The sequence below is a fragment of the Blennius ocellaris genome (assembly GCF_963422515.1).
Source record: "Blennius ocellaris genome assembly, chromosome: 18".
Taxonomy (NCBI): Eukaryota; Metazoa; Chordata; class Actinopteri; order Blenniiformes; family Blenniidae; genus Blennius; species Blennius ocellaris.
In genome coordinates this window covers 14,564,102-14,582,321 of record NC_137667.1, presented here as the reverse complement: position 1 = coordinate 14,582,321, position 18,220 = coordinate 14,564,102, and the positions used below count along the sequence as shown (strand labels likewise).

Below are 18,220 nucleotides of genomic sequence, written 5' to 3'. Positions count from 1 at the left end.
AAAAGCTCTGTGCTATGTGTATTTTCCCATGGCTACACTTTATGGTGCACTGGAACAGGGCTGGTGGTAGATTGATATCACGGCCGTACAGTCTGGTGGTGGTGGTGGTGGTGGTGGTGGTGGGGCTGTGACTTATGGTCACAGAACATTTCACAAAATGAGTTGTGGGGAAACTAGAAACTTCACTAAGCTTCTTTGACCATTTAGGAAAAGGGAACGAAAGCTTCTATTTCCATTTTTTTTTTGGCATGCAGGTGAGATTCAAGAAGCAGCTGGATGTGATGAGTGAATGAGCCACAATTGTATACATGAGGGACGTCAATCTGACCTGAATCCAAAGGAACCACTGAGCGAACCAATTATTTCAGATGAGACAGATGGAAGCAAGCTGAATGTGAAGGAGAATATATCAGATTTTTAGAGAAGGAGCCGTTTTTGACACACTAATAGACATTTACGGACTCATAAGGAGTAAATGATGGAAAATGAGTAAAAATTTCATAGAAACGGAGTGTCAATTTCATATTTGAAATATGATCATTTTCACCAATAAAAGACAGCTCCTTCAAGTACCGTACATTTTTATTGATGCTGGCAACATCTGTGTGAGTCTGTACAATTTAAATTACTTCTCTATATTAAAAAGCTCTCTGGCACTGAGGCAAAGATCAGCTGGAACCATTTCAATGTCCTGCTCTTATAAACTATGTATAGGCACCTGTTATGTCATAGCAACACTATTTGGATAGGAACAGTAATATGTATACTTGTTTATGTACACAGGGCAGTTAATCTGAGGCCCCAGTCAGATTCGGGCTTCACACCCGCCCTCTTTTCTATAAACTCAGTACATTTCCACTCGCGCTCCTTGGAGTTTCTGTTGACCTTTTCTGCTCTTGCATGTGAAATTGGAAGCTTTCACGAGCACTCCTGAGCATACAGTATTTAAGCACAATAGTTGTCTGTTTTATCATTTAAATTGTACGCTGAAAGAAAAAAAAAAAGAGCTTTTTTTAATGTTTATGCCTCTTGTTCTCTCCCCCACTGCCAGTTGATGTGCAGATGCTGAACGCATTTGGGACATTTGGCGAGTTTGTGTGTTTTCTGACCCACCCCCTTGGTCTGTCTGGCCAGACCCCCCCCCCCCCCCCCCCCCCCAGCCACCCACTTATTAACCAGGGGAGAAAGTGGAGGACAGTCTGAGATTCCAGGCATACCTGAAACCCCCAACACCTCCTCCTCCTCCTTCTCCTCCTGCTCCTCAAGCCCTGGTGGTGTCCTCACAAGTCTCATCAGGGGAAACAGACGAGAGTCCAAAGACCACACCAAGCTTTAACTGCTGCCCCGGGTTTAACTTCATTCAGCTTGTCACGACATTGCTCAGTAAAAGTGGATAAAAGCCTGAGCATTCTGCAAGCATATGGAGCTCCAAGTACAGCAGTGAACAATAGTCCTACAAAAACAGGTATTTCAAAAAGTAAAATAACCGTGCTCAGTGTAGCGGTCTGAAGCATCCAACTAAATCCGACGTTTTTCCACAAACTAATTAAAGTCTGTGTGCGAGACGAAATACAAACGTCTATGAAGCTGCTGCGATGTTACAAAGCAATGACTACCCCCCCCCAAGTCTCCACTTCTTGAAGATCCACAATAGCCATGAAATCAGAGCATCTGCTGCATAATTTATTTGGCAAAACAAAATCCCAGATTGATGTAAACAAATGCACAGAAAAGAAGCATAGTTCCTGTTGATGGGAGTCGTTGTTAATGAAGTCATTTTTCTTTTTTCTTCATCCAGGAATTGTTTATATCCCCCCCCCCCCCCCCCCGGAGTTGAAAGGCACAGATGGGTCACTATTCTGTCTGCCTGAAGCTTGCAGAGACTTTGCTGAGCTCCAGATCAACAAGGCACCTTCACTCTGTGGCAACCCACGCAGGAGGCATGGACCCTGGGCACAGCTACTGACGCACGAGTGGAAGAGCCGGCAGGAAAACACTGCAGGCCCGAGCCAGAACTGCAAGTGATGAGACCAGCATCTCCGCATGCACACACACACACACACACACACACACACACACACACACACACACACACACACACACACACACACACACACACACACACACACACACACACACACACACACACACACACACACACACACACACACACACACACACACACGCACACACACACACAGGCTCCCTCCCTCTCTTTGAGCACACACTGGAATGCACACACTCGTTCTGAGAAGCAACGCTTCAAGCATTCACAGAGAATTAATGAGACTAATTGTGTTCAACCACCATGTGTGTGTGTGTGTGTGTGTGTGTGTGTGTGTGTGTGTGTGTGTGTGTGTGTGTGTGTGTGTGTGTGTGTGTGTGTGTGCAGCCAGCCTGAGTTTTCATGAATGGGTAAACAGGGAACTGTTTCAATATTAGCATTAACATTTACATCAAATCGCTCGGTTTAGCGTCGTCTGAAGAGAAGTCAGCCGCACTTTGCAATAACTTATTCTGTCAGCGTCGTTGCGTAAGAGTGTAAGAGTGTAACACACAGACACATGACTGAGTAACTTTGTCACCCCGATGGCTCAAGAAGCGCCACACTGCTGGTAAATGTCACTGACCACATTTCATGTCCAGGCCACTCATACATGACTCATGCATGCTGCGTACTTTTTCAGGACAAGATTGCAGTAATCAGTGTCACTCAACTCAACATCTTCACTTTGAAAGTTTTCTTATATATAGATATATATATAGATCTGTGGATAATGTCTGTGATCAATGACACCTCTGGATACAGGCTGTATAAATATAGTTACCGAAACAATATAAGTTGTGGGTAGAAGTGGACGTTAGTGACTTTTTAAACTTTTAAATACATTCTACATGATGGTGTAGTTGTAGATAGTAATTATCTTAATTAGTGCATATTTTTGCGATTTCTGAAAGCCAGTTCATGTAATAATCACACATATTTCACAATTTGTATTGTAAAATATTCTCTCATTGAGATAAATTTGACACATCTACATAAATGTTCCCGATTTTGTGTACACACACACACACACACACACACACACACAGGCTCCCTAAAATATTCTCTCATTGAGATAAATTTGACACATCTACATAAATGTTCCTGATTTTGTGTACAGTGTCTGATCAGATTTCGTGTTTTAAATTGTTAAATATATCAGGCTGGGAGAAAAGTGCACCGATTTCAGCATTAGAAAGAAACATGAAGTAATGTGGAACTAAATATAGTCTTAAAATGATCACTGTTTTTTTACAGTTAGCACATGTTAGGAAGAGTTATAAACTCTCAAAGCTTATTTAGGAATTAAAATGATGTGAAGACAAATCTGGAATTGTGTGTCTTTCCCTTTGTGTTTTCAAGAGAGTGACATTTAAACTTCTTACTTTGTAGTAGTATTTTTGCAGTGTGATCCCCGCTGGCACTGAGCAGCACTTGTTTCTAAAACTGGCTTCAAAGCACTGTGTGTGGTTTTTTTGTTATTTTATTTCAAATGAAGGCACTTTCCCCCCATTTAAAGGGCAACACTTATGTCCTCAAGATATTCCAGGAAATAATAAAAACAGACTCTGGCCCTTTAAACAGAAGCTTCCAATGCTGCTGCTGCTACTGACATTGACCACAAGACAATTCAATCATCTATGATCATTAAGTTGTAAACTCAGAAGGGACAATGGTGATTTCTGTGAGGATCTGCAGCTGATTCAAACTTAGCTGGACTGCATTATATTTATATGCAAATAACTTATGAAGCATAAAGCGTGGTAAAGCACGATCACGTGATTCTCGCGTCAACGCCGATGATAGTATGTGAAGATCGCGGCCGCTATTTTCTTCCCGATTCGAGTTCCCCATTCTGGTCAGTGACGCTGCGTCTTAGCTGGAAAACATGCATTTTGATTGGATAGCGTTGCGTGATTCCTGGGGAATCTGTCGAATTACGTAGTCAGGGAAACTCCTTGTCGTCCGCCATTTTTACATTTTTTCACTTCCGGTGTGGGTACCAGATCTGTCCGGGGCGGGGTTTGCACTCGCGCTTGCTGATGACGTTGCACATTATGATTGGCTGCGATGACGTTTCGCATTATTACTGGCTGCAAGTTTCTTCTTGTTTAACTTCAGGAGAGACGGAAGGTGTGTGGTTTCACTTCAGGAGAGTGTAGAAACTGAAGGTGTCTGGTGAACCTTCGTCTGATTATCATGAAGTGTACGTGTTTTTTTTAACTCTCTTCCTTCTGCTTTTCCTTTCCAAGTACTTTCCAAGTGTTTTTTGAGCATCAAGCATTTTTCCTCAACATAACCTATTTGATTATGCATGTTTACTTGTTGGATTTTTTTTTTTTTCTGTGAATTATCCGTCTAGCTATCAGTCCATCCAGCCATCCCGTATTGTAGTTTGTCCTTGTGGAGTTGCCGTAGTTCATATTGTGTGTGACGTTTTCGGCAGGCGCAGGCACAAGCGCCGCCCCGGACAGGTCTGGTACATACACCGTCAACATTCAGATCATCACCGGAACGTATTAAAAACTCAGTTGAATTCAACACATAAAAAACAACTTCAACTAAGACGGCGTATTTTTGATTGATTTGACTTTCTAATCCCGAAGTTTCATAACTTTTTATGGTTAATAAAAAAAAGGGACAGGGACAGGATTTGATTTGTAAATATAATAAGAATACACGACACACATTTACCATGTTATTAAAAAATGTATGTATGGATAAATAATGACTAATACAATAAACAGAGTCTTTAAAAACATAAAGTAAAACAACTGCTGAACTGTAACAATCAAACAAATGACATTACCTGCTCATATTTTGTGAGGCGTGTTTTGTTGTGGATGTCAGAAGAGACCAGGGTGAACTGGTGTTTCTCAGACAGCAACCTCAGTAAGATGACCACCGTCCGGCTGCCGCACTTCCCCACACGGTTATAAACTACCTGGCTGGGGAACGGGAGCACCTGGGAATGCACACCAACACACACAGACACACAGAAAGCAGGAGAAAAGAGATAAATATATTAAAGCCAAGCGGGTTTAGATTGTTATTGACTATTTCACAAATATTTAGCAGTATGAAGATATTGATTTGTTCATGGGTGTTTCAAAAACATGTTTCTGAAAAGAAATAAAGACAAATCACACGTATAATCAAGAGTAAATTCTCATTTCACCCTTCCTTCTTGACCTCTGTTTATCACTTCTCGGGACTCGGTTGACCCCGTGAAAAATAGCAACAACAAACGAGAGGCCTTATATAGACCCACGTTGCTCGTGTTCTCATTTCCTCGCTGAGCTTAATGAGTCAGACTTTGTTGCCGTTTCAGCAAAGTGATACTGACGCAACCTTTTACCAATTTATTACGCACACGCAAGCTGCAGCGGGCTCCTCATGACTCACCAATTAAACGAGAAGCTCAGCCGTGATTCAGACGAGGTGAATCTGAGCGTTTCTCTTGAAAAACAGAAGTGTTACTTTTTCTTTGGAGGGAGGCGGCAGTTGAAGTTGACGTGCATATCGAAAATGAGAATCGCCTCAGCATGTGGGCGGCAAGAATGCACTAATTTGACAATTATCCCCGAGGGCCCGTGAGGTTTCCACAAGTGGCCCCAGTAGAATGAAGGCTATCCAAGCATATTTAGCAGCAGTGAGCAGGAGTGAGAGAAAATAAGGGGAAAGTTAAAGGATTAATGAAAGGATGGGAGAGACGAGGCCATCTGGCAGATTTCCTTTAAAAAAAGATAATAGTTCAACCACGAAAAGGACACATACAGATCAGATCGTCTCTGCCGTCGCTTAAAAAAAGCTTTCATGAAAATCATGACGATCAGATAGGAGACAAATTTCTGTTGACATTCCCAGTCTGGAAAGGGGAGTATGATTTTCCCACAGGGTTTTGTGGATGTTTGAAAGAGTTCCTGGAAAGAAAGAAAAAAAAGTCTGACTGGCTTAATTACAAAGTTCATAGGCTCAGAGCAACAAGTTAAGTGACAGACTATTTACTGGCTCACTGGCTGTTACTGGATCAGTACAGTAACACACAACTAGTTGTTTCATGTTTCATTTTCTCCGGAGACATTAATCATCTTCAGGGGGTATCAGAGCCGATGTCAGTTTGCACATCACGGTGCTCACCCTTGCCACACATACACGCTGATTTTGTCCCGTCTCTGCCAAAAGCAGCAGTCCCACCCAAGCTTAGACACGGTAAAAACAGCAAGGGCCTCTCTGAATGTTTGCCAAAACTCAGTGGAAAGACAGAGAAAGTAACAGCAGGATGGTTATTGAAGTAGTCAAAGGGGGAGAAAGATATAATTGAAAAAAGGGGGACGTGGAGCAACTTCTTATAGAAATCTATCAGTCAGACGACTCCCACTTCCTGTTTGTCTTTCCAAGAATAGGCGTATTTTCTCAGAGTTCATTCAAGAAAAGCCAGTTTGAAATGCAACATGAAAAGAACGTACGTGGAAGAATTGGCTCACAGACAAAAGAAATTAAAAAGGAAAAACCATCCTTGAGGTGAAGCCTGTTCTCATTCAAACCTACACAAGTTGTTGACAGGCGTGTTGCAGCTTGTGTCACTCAGCATTATCTGATCCACCTTTAAGTCTGAGCATTTGTTTTTTTTTCAATTAACATGAAAACACCTGATGCATGACTAATGTAATGTTTAATAGCATCAACGCCGCTACTTTTTGAGGAAAAGCTTCAAGCAGGAGGAGACGTGACGAGGTGGTTGATTTGGACGGCAGTCCAACATTCCTCAGTGTTTGCCAAGTCGCGGCCGACTTCTCCGCTTAAGACAATAACGAGGCGGATGAAATGCATGCAGTGTTTTCGGACACTATTCCCTGCGGAAATCAAGACAAATGAGTGTGTCAGACTTGTAACAGCTTGCAGTTGAATAACGCAGGAACAACATCAGAGATGCCATCAAAAGTCCACGTCCCACCGGCATTAGCAGCACTGAAAGGGCAACTTCTTAGAGCCGCTATTGTTATTCTCGCTCCACAGAGCTGAGGTTTTGTGATGCACGCCGTGGGAAATGTCCAAAGAGTGTGCCTGTAAGGGATCCTGTCAGTCGTAGATCCATGGTGTTAAAAAAAAAAAAAAAAAAGTATTATATAACAAGGACTATTTTCCATCCTGTGTCTGATGCGGATGCTCCTAGTCAGACTGTCGTTGTATTCTCTACAGGTTTGACTCTCTGGCGAGCCGATATCAAGCAGACTGAGGAAATGAGCTGTCCTGCACCTTTCCTTTCTGTCATGCTCTCCTTCTTCCCCCCCCCCGTCACTTTGCTTTCCCTGCATCCGGCTGAAACATTTGCACTGTAACCTCTGGGGGCATCGTGACATTAGTTCAAAAAACACACATAAACGCTGGTCTGACCACCCATCTCTGTTGAGAATGAGCAGAGTTCTGCAACCTGCCTCCTTCAATCATCCAACAGTGGGGCTGAGAACATGTCTTGGTCCGCCACCAATCAAGATCACCATGGACACACACACACACACACACACACACCCCCATATCCATCCATCTTCTTGTAGCAGTTGTTGAGAACACACACACACACTTCCTGTGCTTTGCGAGTTGCACTTAGGCCCGATGAGGGTTCGCCGCTCTCTGTTGTCAAGTGCTCGCCCCGCTCCGAGTGCAGAGCAGCATGTTCAAGTTTCGTTCATGGCACAGCAGAGATTCCTCGCACTTCCTGGCATTAATGACCAACCCATCGACATCTCCTCCAACCCGGATACAGAGCCAGGAAATCTCTGAGCTGCAAGTAGCTGTGCCAGCAGAATTTCCATCCAAGCATATAATAAAAATTAAGAACGTTTATTTTCAAAATATCGTATTTCACGAGGCATGGTTTTGCAGATGTTAGTTCATGCAAAAGTTTCAGATGTGTCATCATATCTGTAAAATATTATCTCACATCATCAAACATTGTGCCACTATCATGTCACCTAAAGTAAAATTTTATATTATGTCTGTGTTATTTACAGTGGTGAGTGTTACAAATTACAGCTACAACTTTAAACTGTATTGTTTGGTTATTCTATGTTTATTAGTTTTTTTTAATGTATTTATACACAAGTATAATTTACTTACATCACTTTCACTTTGTTATCTGCCTTTAAATCAGTCGCAATGATCCATACAAGTTAGATTTATTTAAATTCAAAACTCAGAATTTTTGTGGCCAATAATTTAAAGCTTTAAATATAGAAAATGAAACTTTTAAATGAAGATTTATTTACCATACACAGATTTCTATACAGGGAAATCAAAGCAAATACCATTAAATTCAGTTAAAACCAATACATTTTGAGTGCTTTCTCGAATTTAAGATTAAAAAGATTTTTTATTTATTTTTTTTACATCGTGAGCATTGCAACCATAACTTTACTTGGGAGGTTTTCACTTCCCCTTTCAAATGTCGTATTCTAACATTTTCAGGCTTAACTTTGCAAATTTTAATAGTTGAGCGAGTTTATGCAGGAAAGTGACGTGGTACCTATTTTCTGTGTGTAAGATTTACCGCCCATCCCGTATCGTAAAACGTCGGAGAATGTGCCCTATGGAGGGGCAGATACACATTTTTGGCGGCATTCTTGTCATGTTTTTAACTATATGCAGACTCTAACTCTATTCTGAGAGCCGAGTGGTTTTTCTACACGGCCTCATTTGAAACAAGCTTTCAACTCAATTCCTAATGTCTCCCTACATTTACCAGAACCTCGGCCCTCTGTGCACACACGCTATAATACATCAGACCACAGGCGACGCTGCCGATCAATCACATGTGCGGCAAGATGTCAACAACAAATGATAATGAAAGATGCAGCTGATGGAGTTGACGTGGCATTAGTGTTGTGTGTCTACGCGGGAGGAGACGGCAGCTGATATGAAATCGATGGAAGTTGGGTGCGAATGTGTGATCGCTGTTCGGCGGGTCCGTACATCTGCAGGCTGCATGTAGTGAGCAAAGCCTGTAAAGCTTCGACTGCGGCTCCACATGGCAGCTGGCTTCTAATTTAAGTCACAGCGCCAGACTGACATGCACGAGACACGGCGTGATTGTACACCTCAGTCACAGGAGACATTTGAGAACGGTTAAATATTCGTGAGATGATTATTCATTAACCTGAGTCAACACTGAGGATAGAGTGGGTATAAAATGATAGTTGGCTACGTCACTGATTCACATCAGTAAAGCTTTAGTTCTTGAAATTGAGTCCTAAACTAGTCAGTGTATTGATCGCAACTACAATAATGTTTTATATTTCATATAATACAATATAATATTATTCAGTGTAATATCCAGGAACAATCTCAATGTTATCGTTAAATCTTCACCTAATATTGTCTCCTCTTTGCTATTTTTGAAAAGGTCTTCTTCAGACACCACCCATTGACTTGTGTTCACTGTAGTGGACGCTGCACCCTCCCGTTACTTATTTGAACAACTGAAAATACTCTTTATGTATTTTGAAGAGGTTATGCTATACTTTCATTGATATCTCATGGGTTATACTTCAATGTTGGGCATTGAATTAAAATTCCCATAAAATAAGAATTTCTGAGTTGCAGGAGATTATTCAAGCCAGTCATCTCATCATCTATGCAAATATCAATTTGAAATAATAATACAAGACATATTATTTCAGTTTCTTCACTAAAACGGGTTTCACCCACATATATTTAATTTTGCATTGTGCGTTGTATGAATTTAAACAGAAACTGTGATAACTATATAGCAAAATGATTCACATTTATAAATCTGACATTAGTAAATGTGAAGGAAAATTATCTATCACACTTTAATTACATAAAAAAAACAAAGCAAATTATATGAAAAACAATGCTCAGTTCCAATAAATCACACTTTTGTCCATATTTCTGAGTTTGTATAATATTGTTAATATGTAGAATTGGACAACATTCAAGGAAAACTTTTAAGTCATCTAAAAATGTACAAATGGTATTGTCTCCGTGGCATTAAATATAACATTTCCCAGTTGGAGGTTTAATAGAAGAAGTCAAATGCTGGATTTGTAACAATGCGTCCTCATTGACTCAGTCAGCCACAGTTTGTTTCATATAAATAACACTTAACTGGTTTGTGTTGAATGGCCAAAACAGTTTCAAACACACAAGTCACAAACAAAGCCCAGATGTACTTAAGGGAACTAAAACCAAACAGCTGTTTACATCACACAGACCCAAACAAACCTAATTTCCAAGCTTGATAAGGTCTCAGGTTCGTACTAAATGTTAAACACCGTCATAAAACGCTTCATCGGATTACGGATCAAACGGATGAGGGGCGAGGTGAAAGCGAGGTGATTGACTGAAGAAGCAGACAATGAACAAGGGGCAGACGGAGGAAGAAAGCATTTGGCACGGAGAAAAAGAGGGAGCACAGAGGAGAGATAGTCCTGCAGACATGCAGCTGGATGAATACAAGGCCCCTGTGTCTGCGCTGTATGAGAGCAAGAGGGAGCGCGTTCAAAGCATTACTGTAGCGCTGAAGCCAGGTCGAGCTGGTATTTAGAGTGAGTTTGCACGCAGCTACTCCACACAGACCTAACCCTTATCCTGCCTGGACTTAACTGGCTTGGATTGCAGGGTAACACATCAGAGACAGGGGTTAAAGGGAACAGATTAAAGGGCAAAAAAAAAAGGGAAAATTGGATAAAAAGGGAGGGGAAAGGTAAGTAGAGACACTGCATGATGGAGTGAAGGACTTACTCCTGGAGGCGGTTGTCTGTGGTCATCCAAATATGTGGATTTACCTGTGAACAACAAGTAAAGAATGTTAAGAACTCCACAGGTTTACACTGAAATCAGTTTCAATAAATCTAGATGTGCTGCAGACCAGTGAAGGGCTTCTGTATGACGACTCAGATTGTTTCATAAAGATGGAAAAGCCACTAAATCTGTAGTTTACAAGCTCTTAAATCACCCTAATCCATTGCATATAATTGATTCCAAACAATAATTCAATTGTAAAATATAATTTACGACCAAGAAAAGCTGAATCCGATTCAACTGCAAATAAACACTAAAGTTTTTACAGCAAAAAAGACCCACGCACGCACGAACCACGTGTTCCGCTGACAGTGATCAGGACAACACATTTCACGTCTTTTCAGGCGTGTTTGCCATGCTTTGCGATCCGTTGACAGGCGTCAGAACAAACCAGCCAGGCAGTAAAGCTTGAGACAGTGCATTAAACAGCGTGTGACGCTTTACGTCAAAACTCATGGTGGAGTCGCCCTCTCGCCCTCCACTCTCCATCGCAGCCACGTGACGAACACAAGCAGAGCTCCCCTGTATTCAGTGTGAAGATGCTGCTGCTTATATGAGGAACACTATATAGCTGGTTTGTGAGGGATTGTCACTACACTGATAGCCTATGTCCATCTGCCTCAGCACCAAATCCAGGCTCTGTGTTGAGTTTGTGTTTTTCTATGTGTTTGGGTGGAGGTTAGATGAAACTCTAAAGAGACAAACTACAACAGGAGAGAACAATCATTCTTTGTGGCTGTAATGTGATGTGATCCAGAACACGGTTGACAACATTTAAAAAAAAAAATAAAATAAAAATGCATAAACAGGTCCATTTCCAGTCAAAGTTTCCTATGTACTTGTGACTTCCTAAGTTATTATTCATACTTGAAAATACTGGTGATTTAGCTTGAAGTGATTAGCCTTTCATTGAGATCAAATCCGTTACTGTGTCGCTCAGTGTTGCCTTGCTTCCTTTATGCGCCGTGGCTCATCAGATCCTGGATCTATAAATACAGGCTCTGCCGCACTATGCTCGCCCTCAGGTGTGTTTTAGTCGTTTCATCTGTCTCTGTCTGCTTTTCACAGCTTTCCTCGAGGAATGCTGAGGGAGACGTGTGCACGCAGCCCTTCTCTGAGGCATTTCAGGTCAACGCAGGGCGAGGATGCAGAGAGGCAGACATCTCTGCTCTTTGCTCTGTCATCCATCACAGACAACCCACCTATCCCCCACCCCCGCCCTCGCCCCCGCGACCTCCATCGCCTCCCTGCCTCCTGCGTGTGCTTCTCATTAGCGTTTTGGATAGAGGATTGGAACTAATTTTTTTCCAGGGCACGAGGTTTGTAAAGCCTGACAGCTGCCCTCCGCCCCCGCCACCCACAGAGAGACCAAAATGAACCACTGAGCCACTGTACAGTGAACTGTACTCATTGACCCCTTTGTCCTCTGATCCCATGACACGTATCAGAGGGCAAGGATGAGCCTTGGGGGGGGAACCTTCATTAGCTAAATTTGAAATTTGTGAATTTCCAAACAAATCTTGGATGATTGTCAGTCTTCTGCACTGAGCGTGACTTATTACTAGTGAATAATTTGATAGATATGACGTCAGGCTGCATCCCACAACACCCACAGGATTAATCTTCTAAATACAGAACAACGAGGAACATACAAAGTATATCTGCAGGCGGCTTTAAGATTGGATTCAGTGTGGCACAAATCTTTACAATTTATTACAAATGCAAAGTCCCTAACACCCCAGTGCATTCTGGATGTCCTGGTACAGTGGACATAACTGAGTTTCCACAAACAATAATGTGGCAAACTTTCAAATGACCTTGAAGTCCGGGTAAACTCTGTGAGCTCCTCGGTAAACTGCTTTTCAATGTACATAAAGTTCTCGCAAAATAAACAAAGGGCCCCCAGTCTTGAAAACACATGTAAAGTCTGCTTTTTTCAAGACCATCAAAGACTGATGTTAAAGATACTCTGGTGAAGGTCTTCAATGATGTATCCAAACACAGACAATGTCAACATTTTGAACATATTTTCATGCAGAGTTCCCAGAGGCGTTGTCCTGGGCCCCCCTACTATTTCAAATCCAACTCAGATTGTGGACTTTAAAAACAATGGTTGCTTTACAAGTGGCACATAAGTTGAACCATTCTATCATCATGTGACGATGGGAAACTGCATCCTACAAGAACTGGGTAAACAACCAGCCAATCAGAAATACAGTTTACTGTCACCAGAGAGGTACAGCAGGTATTAAAGGGCCTGTGTCTCAACACATTTGAGGAAACTAATTTATCTTCGGTGAACTTGGTGACTGTAAGGCTATGTGTTTACTGGCCTTCCTAAATCAATTGCATGTGATATGATATGATATGATATGATATGATATAATATGATATGATATGATACAAACAATCAAAACAAATTGTCTATTCTATTTACTTTTTAAATAGTTTTTTTTTTATCTCACACAAAACTGTTAATTATTTCCTTCTTCTTCCTCCAGACGTTTGCGGTTTAATATTCCATCTAATGTTCATGTTTGTTGATGCAAAGCAGTTTGATTCAGACCAACCACATCATGGATTCAAAGGAATTGGGGACATACTTGTTTTTTTCAAGTTCTTTCATGCAACTTGAACAAGTTTACAAAGTTGTACTTTTTTGAGCTTTAGTTTTTTTTCTCCTTTGCTTTTATACTGACGGCCACCTCAGCTATGTCCTGAGTTCAATGATAATGAAATAAATGTCAAATAAAACTGATTAAATAACTACGAGACAATGCATTCTGCTGCTCTTTGATTCATCATCTGTCCGTGCACGTACGGGAGAATCTAGATCAATAAAACAAGGGTATAATGTATGTATCTTTAAAACAATTGTGCTCATCCCTTCAGCAATGCGTCATAGACATTATGTGAAACAGCACTACATTTCTTTTGCCAATTTGTGGTGGTCCAACACCATCTTGTTCTCTTCATTTTTTTCCCTCTTCCAAGTGACATCTACCTTAACAAAGGTAGATTGTAATGGACCACGGGTCATGAATGGTCAAGTGGAAAAACTGATTAGTTGGACAGGGCAAAGGGGATTTTCTTAAGAAAGGACGAAGGTATTCACAAACTTGAATAGAAGCCAATCCTCATTTTTATCATCTGTAGTGTGTGTGTGTGTGTGTGTGTGCGTGTGTGTGTGTGTGTGTGTGTGTGTGTGTGTGTGTGTGTGTGTGTGTGTGTGTGTGTGTGTGTGTGTGTGTGTGTGTGTGTGTGTGTGTGTGTGTGTGTGCGTGTGTGTGTGTGTGATTGACAGAGAAACTAACTGTAGTGCGGGTATGCAGTGGTATGTAGCTAAATGGTTAATTGGATTACTGTGTCACAAGTTCCACGGACCCGCTTCCGTTAAAGAACGGTTGCAAAACGACTTCCAAGTTCAATCATTTAATCAATACTGTAACACAAGGGAAAACACAAGTCAAGCTGTTAGGTTGCAATCCTTGAACAGATCAATTGTATTGTTCTAAAGTAGCATGAAACAAAAGTGTGGCACAGAAAGCCAATGTAATCAGGATAAACATAGGATCTACTAAATACATTAACATAAGCTTCATATTTATTTTAGAACAATACATGCAAGTCGAAGTTAATAATGTGCATCTTGAAGCCAAGAAGTTATGAAGTGTGATTTGTGAGGCAGCAGGAAATTCTGAGGCCTTCTGTTGTCAGTAATTCTATTTTCATCATGAATCCAAAAACCATCAGGAACTAATTTGTATAATAAAAATCTGATGAGATACTCAGAAAAAAAACAAAAACATCTTACTATTTGTTGCATACGTTTTAGAGTAATGTGACTAAAGACCAAGGCTGCATGGATCTCGAGCCTTGTTAAGGAAGGTGATGAAGTTTTCCAACCATCTCACAACGCCACAGAGCGACTACTGCTACAAGCTACCAACCCAGCACAAAATCATGTTTTTCAGATTCACAGGGAGGCGAGATGTCCACAATGTCCTCACAATACATCCAAACCAAGCTTTTCCAATCTAATGAGAACAACTGCTCCATTCTTGGTTTGTATTCATTGATGATGATAGACGTGGCATTGTTATTTGTGTAGACTGAAATATGTTGTGGCAGTTGGAACCTGTGATTCAATAGAGAGCGACATAATTCGGTCAAACTTAATGTTGTGCCCAAGTTTATTAAATCAATGCTGCACAGTGTAGCAGGTAATAAACTTGTCTGTGGGAGCCTTAAAGCTACACAAGTCTGATTTATTTTCAAACAGTATTAAGGCGCAACAGTATTTTACTGGTTGTGGCAAGAAGGTGACGTCAGTGTTATTTTGGACACCGACTGAATGAACCGATGTCTCATGAATTACGCGGGTAAAGTGATGACAGTGCAGGAATGAGGCAAGAGGAAAAAGAAAGCTGATAAAAAAAGTAATCGTGCAAAGATTTAACAACATTAAAATATGGTTACTATTAAACCAATACGAATACAACTTACTTAGAGAAAGAGTTGTATTACACATGTATATATGTATTAAACAAATTTCAACTTAAAATACTTGTGATGGTACTTGTGAAAAGTGTGATAATTACAGAGTAATTACAATCATTTGCTAGGTTTGGTATATAAATTGTTAACATGGATCGATAAATCTTAAAGTTTTCATCCAACCAAACTCAGAATAACTTTTTCAGCCTCTGGAATTTTCCTTTTTGGTGTTGGCCTGGCCCGGGAATGCTACAGTAAGTTTGGGAATTTCATAAACATGTATTTAGCTCATGGACCATTTTGTTGGCTTTGTGAAACTGGCAACCAAACTAAGTAGAGCTTAGGAAAGCACACATCCCAGAATAGGCTGGAGGTGGGAGCGGAAAACCACACAGGAATGGCTGTTCAGAGTAAGGCCAAAGGCATAGGCATAGGGTTGGAGTTAGGGGGACATTGCTTTGCTGCTGCACGACAGAGCAGCTGCCCTGGAACGGTCTGCAAGTAGGTGAAACCGGATTACAGGTTCCTCATGTTGTGAGGACTAAACTTTCTCATCTATAACCACATCCTGATGTTTCTGTGTACCGCAGACAGAAATGGGACTGCGGAAGGTGCGTACCAGCTTCATGTTGCAGTAATACAGAGCAAAAGACACGACTTCAACAGAAATACATAGCAGAAGAAAAGAAATCCCACGACGTCAAACATTACATGACATCGACAAATCCAGTTAAATTCCAACACGTCACTAGTTAGAATGTTTACTGGAATGCCGCTGCTGTTGCATTTGCAAACAAAGCCAGTGTGAGTGACAATACATACAGTACACTGTATGCGTGGTGCGTGTGGTCACCCAACCCTTTGATTTGCCGTGTGGGAGTGGCCCTTCATTAACATTCGTCGCTCAACATCTCGCCATAATTACAGAAGGGAGTTCAACTCAGCATCGGCGTCTCCACCCACTGTGCCCTGCCCCACATCACACCACAGTCCCCCGAGAATCAACAATGGTAGGACAGATTTGCTGTATAAATAGAAGGGCAGTCCCGTTACTTTGCTATTGCAGGTGCCCAGACACCGAAACCTAGAAGAGAGACTAATTCTTTCCCTAAAACTTTGGTTGATGAAATGTAGAACGAGAGCCCGCATAATCATAGACACATTTATACTGATGTGCAGAGGATGGAGCAGTGAGGAGGCTGTCAGGATGTGATTTGTGAACGCCAGCGGGTGCCACAATGTATACCGAAATGTTGCTAAACTTATGACACAGCAAAGCAGCACTGCTTTTCTTTTTAGTGGCTGTGCAGATGAAGGCCAAGAAAGTCAAAAATAAAAGACACACTTCGTGGAACAAATGTAACGACAAAAAAACAAAAAAACCTTAATCAATACCAATCATTAAGGTGGAAAGACAAGAACCGCAAGTGACCATGAATGTAACAAATCACAGAAGTTACATTTCCCTTTAAGCCGAGAATCAGATGCTTTTTGTTGTTCTGGTTTTTTTTTTTTTTTTTATATATTAACACAAGATTTCTCCAGATTTTACAGTGGAGTTCTGGTTAGCAGTCGCATGGCATGGTCCAGGGGCCTTTTCGATGTCGCATTTGCATGTTCTCTTTGTGAATATCTTATTTCCAGGATCTCGGCATTTTTGCCACAGTCCAAACATATGCATTTGAGGTTAATCCGTGATTGTAAAGTACTAGAGAGAGTTCTTGACAGCCTATCTCTTGAGATTTGTACCTGTGATGAACCGGTGAACTGTGCAGGATGTATAGTACCCTGCCTTTACAGGCAGTTAGCTCAGATAAAGCACTATAGAACATGCAAATATGGACTGTATGTAATGTACTTATTATTGGTCTAAATGACAACTTTATCCTCAACATAAGTGAAAGACAGTGCCCACACTGACATATATGTGGTCTGCTCATAATACATGTCACCTTTTTCACATACAGTATACATTATGTGTACGTTGTGGAGGCGGAGAAAGATCTGCATACTGATCAGTTAGTATATATATACTGGACTTCATGTGAAATGGCAACTATTTACAGTCCAAGGGTTCACGTCCATCTAAGTACTAAGACATACATGCATTAAATATCCACATAAAAAGAAAGCTGATTGCACTCAGCGTCAGATGTCATTAAAATCTAAAGAAGAGAAGTAGCAGTCAAAGGGACTGAATGACAAATAAGAGAAGTGGCGCAAAGTCACTAAGGTAATACGGGCATTAAACTGAAGCACAGCCAAGCCTTTTCTTCTTAAAGTGTCATGACAACACCGCTGCGAGAGTCCTGAATTGAAAAATGACACCTTTCCGATAAAAATAACTTTTCACCACTTTCAAAACCAACATTTCATGGACCAAAGCAATGGCAGTTTTTACACCACTAGTTAGTTTAAGTAAGTACATTGTGTTACTTTTAGGGAGCCAGTGAATACAGTGATTTATCTGCAGGCCCGTTTCTAAACCTTTGAGTCCTCATTTCATCTCGCAGGTTGACACAGAGTTCTCAAACACTGCTTATACTTCAAGAGGCTTGAAATGGAGAATTGAACCATGAAGTAGAAAATTGGTCAAACAGTCGAAATCCTCATGATGCCGCAATCGAAGCCGTCTGAGTGAAGTCACTCAGCGCCAACTGCAGGAGTGATGTGATGAACAGTGTTCCTCCTTCAATATGACATCCCGTGGGTGATCACGTCAATATTCCTGCAACAATGAGCAACACTGAATAATACCAATTACAGGATGTGCTGCTCTTAGGGATTTCTGGTGAATCGTTTGCTCCATCAGCTAATTTTGTGCTAGCCACTTCCCCTTCAGCCAGCGCTTCTGCA

The 18,220-nt window shown here is 41.2% G+C and overlaps 1 protein-coding gene across 1 annotated transcript in view; it reads right to left on the bottom strand.

Moving 5' to 3' along the window:
• usta (uronyl 2-sulfotransferase a) overlaps positions 1-18,220 on the bottom strand; it is a 49,418-nt gene that overhangs the window by 12,956 nt on the left and 18,242 nt on the right. The window contains exons 2-3 of the mRNA XM_080513810.1: positions 10,808-10,851; positions 4,854-5,009 (exon numbers count right to left, since the gene is read on the bottom strand). Coding sequence (XP_080369936.1) covers positions 4,854-5,009; positions 10,808-10,851 — 200 coding nt within the window. The remainder of the gene's footprint in view (positions 1-4,853; positions 5,010-10,807; positions 10,852-18,220) is intronic.